The sequence below is a fragment of the Phalaenopsis equestris genome, unplaced genomic scaffold, assembly GCF_001263595.1.
Source record: "Phalaenopsis equestris unplaced genomic scaffold, ASM126359v1 Scaffold000203, whole genome shotgun sequence".
Lineage (NCBI taxonomy): Eukaryota > Viridiplantae > Streptophyta > Magnoliopsida > Asparagales > Orchidaceae > Phalaenopsis > Phalaenopsis equestris.
Window position 1 is genome coordinate 31,083 of NW_018164645.1, and position 8,344 is coordinate 39,426.

The following is an 8,344-nucleotide window of genomic DNA, read 5'->3' on the forward strand; positions in this document are numbered from 1 at the left end:
GAAAGAAGTTTTTTTTTCTGTTTATTAATTCTTCTGCTGTTATATGATTGAGTAGAGCATGGCAATGAACTGATTTTATGTGGTTACTGTAAAATTAGGCAGGTTTCTTACGGATATCTTCTAAACTATCTGTTTCTACGAAGGAGACACTTCTGTGTGCAGCCATGAGCGGCGATACCATCAGTTCCGCTCCTTCGCCTTGGCAGGTGGAGTGGCAGAAACTGTGAGTGACTGCCTTCTTCATCCTTGTTGTCAAATTTTTATTGCGAGTGTATGATTCTCTTAAGTTCTTAATGATTCAATTGATTCTCTTATTTTCTAAAATTCAATCTACTCTGGCTTTTTTGTGCAGTATTTTTGTGGTAATTATTGTGATATTGTGTTACCATAACAGATTGATTTTTAGCATGTAACACCTTAGGCAGGGAAGTCCGTATACCGCAGAGACATTGTTATGATTAAGAAACTTATCCGTAACTCATTCGATAAATTTTAGAAGTTAATTAAATAAAACTTATTTCATTCCATGATAATAGCAGATTTAACAGTGTTAGGCATGCATGAAATTGAGTTTATTCTTCTGGCCTTAAGTGAAATTATAAGTGCAAGGTACTTATTGATCCTATGCAATGGCCTTAAGTTCCGAAGAGTGATCTTTTGGAGTAGATGCTCATAATAGGTGGCGTCAGATTGAATTTATAATTGCATGTGCTAGATATGATGATGTTTCCTCTTTTGAATAATTCTTTCAAAATATTTTGGCAAATGTTGTAGATTGACGACAGTCCTTTGAAAACTGATAATCCATGGTATGTTCATTGTTTCATCATTGTTTATATTTACTTGAATTAGTAGCTGTTCATGCTGAATGAGTTGCCATTCATTATGAACTTAACATCAGAAGAAAGATATGTGAAAATATCATGCACTCGTACAACTCTTGGAAGAGCTAATAGCTATGAAATCTTTCTTGCTATCTCAATCACATTAAATAGAATAAATATTGAAGTTTTCTACCCTTCTTAAATCTTATATCGTCCCTAATAGATGAATCTCAAGATATACATTATCTGAAATTTCAAACTCAGTCTCTTGATGATTAAAATGAACTCATTTCTTCTAATGTTATTGGATTTAACATGGTAATTTTGTTTCACAAAGAAAGAAAGTTGTTATCCTTACTTCATTATAATAGGAGATATAGAGTTGAATTTTATTAATGGAATAATACTATTTGCAAATTGCCGTCAAGGAAACTAAATTTATCCACATAATGAAAGTAAGGAAACAAATTACAAATGGAAAACTAAACATGTTCCTAATACAAAAAATACTGAAGAATTAACTTATTCCTCTCCTCAAATAAAATCGAATGCTTATGAAGTTGCTCCTACAATAATGCTTTTCTATTGAAATTGGTTGTGTTTTGCATTAATCATATGGAATGAGCTTTCAAGGAAAATCAATAGTTAGTTTCTACGTATTAACACACAAATGTCTATCCTTGAGATGCATGTATGCTATGATAATTAAAAAATGGCATTCTATGTCTACAATAACTTCAATTATTTCTTTTACCGGATTGATCTTATATAACAAAGATTACTTGAAATAGTAATAATTAAGTAATAGTAAGCATGACTAATTTAAATAAATGCTGAAGAACTAATGAGCATTTGCAACCACATTATATATGAAGAAGTTATCAACAACTTCCTTTTGACAATATTATATATTACCTATTGAAGTCTCGTAATTCCCTGAACTTAAAGGGAAGGTTGTCATCAACCTAACTAATTTAACGAGCCCTCTCTAGAGAATTCTCACTCTATACATAGATTCAGTAAGGCTAAGTAATAACATAGCAATCTAAGGGTACAATTGATGATTACTTTCATCAAGCACATCAATTTAATTTTTGTACTTGTTATGTCTTTAGCATGAAACAATGATTGAAATAATCTATGTATAGATTATAGCGCATGCAAGAGTTAACATTATAGGAAAGGAAATTATACAAATTATTTATGTTATTTCAATGCTCATTTTGTAAATATTTAATATACGTAGCAACAATCAGGCTAAGGAGAACCATACCAGTAGTATCTAGTACATAAAATTACTTACATACCCTAAGATAATAACTACTTAAAGATAAGCATGATAATCCATGTAGTAAATACAAGTTAATTTTATAACAATTGGCTAACTTGGAAGGTTATGTTCATTAGGTTATGTTTATCGCTAGAAGGTAAAAATCACCGCTTCAAGGTGTGTACTTGAATCAAATGCTACCCTTAAGTCCACATAAATATCACTGGTAGAGGACCAACTGAAGGCTCTAGATAAAAAACCCTAAATTGACTAGTTATTTATAGTACTCATATTAAAATACAATAGTGAATCAACAATGCCAAAATATTTAGAAATAGGAAGATTAAATTTTAAGCAAAATTTCATCACCAAATACCTGATTTTAGTGCTAACTTAGGTCGAGCCTTTTTGAATAAATACAAAGAAATTGAGTGGCATGTCTGTAAATCTTTTTTTACCAATATTGCTTGACTGGTTTTGGAATAGACGCTCTTATCTTCCAGTTTTACACTTACTTACAAGTACCATATCCAGTTCTTTGTCAACTGAACTGCATTGCTTTTGTTGATATTTATGTTATATATCTATTTTGTTTCTCAATACATACAAAAAAAGAGGTGGATTTGTTAATATTAGTTAATATGATGTCTTTTAGCAGCTTTACTTACAGATTACTCTTATTTAATAATGATATGTGTTCATTTGTGATAACTGAGAGCTCTATGGGGGTTAACATAGGTTATATACATTTTCTTAAGGCGCAGTAAAGAATATCATTTACAGGCTTGTTTTTATGGATTCACCATCTCATTACATCTTATGTTGTTTTCTATTTCAATTGTAGTTGGACCATGGCCGGCTTACTGGAAGTGTCAAGCAACAACTAGCAAAATTGTTTGAAGGATCGCTTAAAGTATTATTTCCTGAAGAATCAAATTTGGAGCCATTAATTGCTGTCTGCACTGCTAAATTTGGTGATTACCAATGGTTGGCCTTTTAACAGTTGCTCAACTTTATGGTGTAAAATACTATTTTTTAACCTATATGCTCGCATTTTTTATACTAGTGGCCTGGTGGTATTTTTTTGCTATATAATTCTCATATCATGACTTCATTCATAGTGAAAAACTGTTTTTTAAATGATGCAGTAATAATGCAATGAGCATTTTTTCTAAGATCAAAGGAAAATCAGCAGCATTTAAAAATCCGAATTCAGTTGGACAGGTGCTATGAAATTTTCTCTAAGATCAAAGTGATAATTTCTGTGCTATTTGAACAAGATTCTCCATTATTTTTGCATTAAAAATGGTTATTAAACTGTGTCTTTTGCAGGCCATTTCCAGACATTTACCTCCATCGGATATTATTGAGTCTACCTCTGTTGCAGGACCTGGGTTTGTGAACATTGTTTTATCTAGCAAATGGGTGGCTCAGGTTTGTTTTGAGGAATTGAAAAAATCTTTTACAAGTATCACATAAATCTCTACAACTTTCCATGATTAATCTACAACTTTTCATGATTAACTAAATTTTTAATGCAGAACATACAAAATATGCTCGTAAATGGCATTGATGCATGGGCGCCAATTTTGTCGGTTAAGAGAGCGGTGGTCGATTTCTCTTCTCCTAATATTGCCAAAGAAATGCATGTTGGCCACTTAAGATCCACAATTATTGGGGACACGCTTTCTCGAATGTTGGAATTTTCAAATGTTGAGGTTTTTCGACGAAACCATGTTGGTGATTGGGGAACTCAGGTAATTACTTTTGTTTAACTGATTTTTAGAAGTATTTTGTTGCTTATGTTTTTATGATGAATTTAGAATGATGCTTGTTCGTACTTACGTTGTTTTGGCAATTTCATCAAATAGTTTAATCATAGGTAATAATATCCATTCGCTTGGTTCTTTTTTACTCCAAAGGGTGGATGCATTTGTTTCTTTATAACCCATTAATTTAAACATATATGTAAAATCTATGAATATTATGTATAATTATCTTTCACCATTATTCTCACTGTTTCGTTTTCGTATATGTTGAGATTATGGCTTTTTTGTACTTGGTTTTGATATCGTCTTTTTAATGTTACTCTCTCTTCAGCATCGTAGGAACGTATATTCCGTGCTTGTATTTCCATGTCATGTGATTGTCTCAAAAAACTTGTTACCAAATAGTGCTCCAAAAAGCTGTTGGGATCCTGGTTAAAATAAAGTCATTTTTTTAATTTTATTGTGCACTTCTAATCTTTTCTCTCAATGCGTAACTTTGTTGTAGCAATTTTGGTACTTAACAAGTGAGTATTCTGTAACCTTTGGAGTATTAAATGAGGCATTCAACATTCTTTACAAAATGAATGAATGCTATTTTATCTTCTTGATTTGTCAGTTATCAGTAGAATATAATTTTTATAAATGTGAATGCTAATCTGTCAACTTATAGATTTTTATGGCCTTTTTTTTTGGAGTGCAACATGAATTATATGTGCGTGTTACTTGTCTTGATTAAACGATAATTTTAGCTTTGACCTTCCCTTATGACATGTATTTTTTCTAAATCATTTTTTTTTGTTTTTAAAGAATAGATTCATTTTTTGTACTCTTTTAATGTTTGCTGTTAAACCGTTTTGTAGTTTGGCATTCATTATTTATTTTTTTTATTGAATTTTCTTATATTGATCTTCCTTTTGAAGGGTCGAATGTTACACTTTTTTACTTTCTACAGTTTGGCATGTTGATTGAACATTTATTTGACAAGTTTCCCAACTGGGAGGATGCTGAAGATCAAGCCATTGGAGATCTGCAGGTATGTTAAATCACATCTCTTTTTTAAAAGCTTTAGATTTCCAGTTTTGATTCCCCGTTCCACTGTTTTTTGATCTTAAACCGACATGAGGGAGGTTTGCATGGATAGAATAAATAGAGAATAGATTTATTAAATTGTCGAGGTGAAACTTATTAGTGATTGCTTGATTAATATTAATTCAATTATTAGTGAGCATGTTGTAAATGTAGTTAGTGGTTATGATCTTTAAGTTGAATTGCATAATAAATTGTACACATGATTGTGGGAATAATTGGATGAACTGTTAGGATTTATAGCTAATTTAAATTACCATTATTGTTGGCCTTTACATAAGCTTTTGCATTGCAATAGCCAATAGAATTGGTTATGATAGTAGTCATATTGGTTATGTTATTGAGGATATAACTGCGATCGGAGAAGTAATGATATATGAGATGCTTAGAAACAAACATTTTTTAAAATAATTGATTCCACCTTAGTCATGGGATCAAGACAAATTCACACCACCTAGATAGGTATTTGTCTGGTTATTGAATTATATAATAAAATAAAAGATATGCGACTCAAGCTTGATTGCTACGAATATAATAAAATGAGATGCTGTGAAGATGCTGCATTGCTATAAATTTTATAGAAAAATAAATAATTTATGAATTCCCGGCTGAATTAAAATATTGAATATGACAATTTACACATTTAGATAATTGTAAAAGGTTTACTTTTCAACCTAAATGAAGTCGTTTCGATTATTAGAAGTGAATAAGGGAGAACTGCTGTGTTAAAAACATTAAACACTTTATCCTTTATGAAACGTAAGCAGAATTGAGCCCTATAAACTCAAAGACACCAGCTTCAGGCATGGGACAAGCATGACAAAGAGCATTTCAGGACTTCACGATTGATATCTTACCACTATGACCACCACTGATCAGAAATGTTCAAATTACTCCGACTTCATATTAGGTTGGGCCGACTTTGGATTACTTTGGGAGACAATGCAACCGACAGTGTGATTCATGTGTTGCTAGGACGCCAAACAAAGAGCTAGAAGCTTCGATGAATGAATTCGAAGATTTCCCAACATCGAGAAACTGGCGCGGGGCTTTTTAAGGGGCTTCACTGGTTGAAAACGAAGGACCATTTTAGCTAAGATGGGAACGAGCCGACCGCCTCTTATATGGGGACTAGGATTGCCGCCCAAGGGAAGGGGCCTTCCCCTCCTAGTTTTCTATTATATATATTTGTTATTTTCTTTTTATGTTCAGTTTTTGTAGATTTTGTTGTTATGACAGTTGTCAACATCCCCCTTTTCCCTTCTAAAGCTATCTCTGACGGTGAGAAGATGCTCCATATGTAATTCGTCTTGAGTTGGTGTGTATGTGTTATTTTTCTGCTTGTTGCCATTGCTCATACATTCCTCCTGTTGCCTTTTCGTCCTCCTTTCTTCTCGGCCTTCCTACCACCAACCTTCCCTGCCTCAACCTCCACACAATCCAGTCCTCATCTTGTCAGCCATACCTGCCACTGCCTTCACACAGCAGCCCAACCCTCGTGATGCCAGCTCTCCCTCCCGCAGTCTCCACACAACTACCCACCCATCATCTCGTTAACCTTTCCTTTGCACCCCTCCTTGTTGGAGCCTTCCAACACTGCCTCCACACTATCCCCACCTGTTGTTCAGCCACCCGACTATCACCACCTCACCACATCTAGCCTTTTCCTCTCCCTCAGCTACCGAGCTCCACTGCCTTGAGACCTGCAACCCGCCTACGTCGTCGTCACTCGGAGGTGTCTTTGGTATTTTTGTTGTTAATTTTCTATTGTCAAGTGTCGTTGTTTGCAACTCATTGCAATTTTAGCAATATTATTACATTTTTATTGTGATTATGTTTTATTTATTTCAATAACACAATGGAAATGATGAGCTTCAAATACGTCTCTGAAATCATGCTCTATTGATAAAGAAATCCAATGAAGGCAAAATTGTTGCTCTTTTATGTTTGTGGCATGATAGTAAGAGGAGATGATTTTGAAAAAAATAAGAAAAGTTAATATTCAATAATCCAAGGATTTTGAAGTAAATGATGTGATAAAACTAAAATATTTCATTGGAATTGAAGTGGCCCACTCAAACTTTGGGATATTCATCTAAAAAAATATATTATTTAATTTTAAGTACTCAAAAGTTCCAAGTAACTTTCATCACACGCTTAAAAAAGTAGATAATGATCGAAATATTGACAAATAGAGATATGAAAGATTAATCGGAGAAGTTTATCTATCTTGCCTACACAAGACCATAGATAGCATATGTTGCAAGATTTCTAAGCCAATGTATAATCAGGAAAAAACATTTCTTCATACATCATACAATATCTTTTAATATATCAAAGAAACACCAGTAAAAAATATTTTTTTTTCAAAAAAAGAATAAAAGAATTATGAGCTTGCATGTATAAATACCAACTAGACATGATCTATAAAAGAAAATGGTTGTAAAGTTAGGTTTGTTGTACATTCATCCAACGGGTATTTATACATTAAAAGCTATCTAAATAATAAATAAAAACCATGAAATATTAAGGAAAATATCAATTACAATAACTTAAAAATAAAAAAAAATTTGTCTAATTTTCTTGTATAGCTTATTCGATGTCTGTCCTGTTTGATTTTGTTGTCTTTCTATTTCAATCGTTTTGACCAATCTATAACTCTTCTCTTCTTTGCACACGGATTTGTGTCACATGCATTTTCTTGTTTAGCACATGAATCCATAGCTCATTACCTTATTTATGCCAATTCCATCATTCCTTAGGTAGTCTCAACACTTGATGTCAAATTGAATGGTAGAGTTCCACTCTTTTGAGTTTGCTTATAATAGTCATAAATGTAGGATTACAAAGTTCATTGATAAATTTACTGATTAATTGGCTTTTTTTACATAAAAAGAATAAATTAACCCACTTTTTAATTTCTATTTTCATTAAAATTTTATCCACTTCTACATGTTTGATTTGATTATGTTGCACTGGATTAATAACAGTCTAAATGACATACTTGTTGTCATGGTATATCTTTACAAGTCTTTACCATTTAGTTTCAAAATTTTCTAATATAATTTTTCTTTATAGGAGTCCACATATATTTTTAAAGCGATTTCTTTGAATTTAAATTTTATACTTGAACTTGAAACATATTATTTCTTGCTTCTCAATTTTATTAGATTTTCTCTCAATAGTATACTATATTTTGAAGTGGATATTTTGTTCATTGTGATCTTGCATAATCAATATCAATATAACCTTCAATTTGTAGTGGGTAATATTTTTCTTACACATAATCTTATATTCAAGATTTGATTAGATACTCGAGAATAATATAAGCCGCTTGATTGTGAGATTTTTTTTGTTTGTGCATAAATGACTTGTGTAACTTCCTGCAACAATGA

At 32.1% G+C, this 8,344-nt stretch overlaps 1 protein-coding gene across 1 annotated transcript; it reads left to right on the forward strand.

The window, feature by feature from the left end:
• Positions 1–2,816: 2,816 nt before the first annotated feature.
• Positions 2,817–4,905, forward strand: LOC110022946 (arginine--tRNA ligase, cytoplasmic-like). Its single transcript, XM_020722122.1, has 6 exons — positions 2,817–2,822; positions 2,939–3,081; positions 3,243–3,318; positions 3,427–3,528; positions 3,636–3,851; positions 4,816–4,905. The coding sequence occupies exons 1-6, from the start codon at positions 2,817–2,819 to the stop codon at positions 4,903–4,905; spliced, it is 633 nt and encodes a 210-aa protein (XP_020577781.1).
• The last annotated feature ends 3,439 nt before the right edge of the window (positions 4,906–8,344 follow it).

Bases quoted from the DNA above. Each gene is read 5' to 3' on its own strand.
- LOC110022946 (XM_020722122.1), top strand. The intron at 3,319-3,426 runs GTGCTATGAAAT...TGTCTTTTGCAG, and splicing joins ATCCGAATTCAGTTGGACAG to GCCATTTCCAGACATTTACC. The intron at 3,852-4,815 runs GTAATTACTTTT...TACTTTCTACAG, and splicing joins TTGGTGATTGGGGAACTCAG to TTTGGCATGTTGATTGAACA.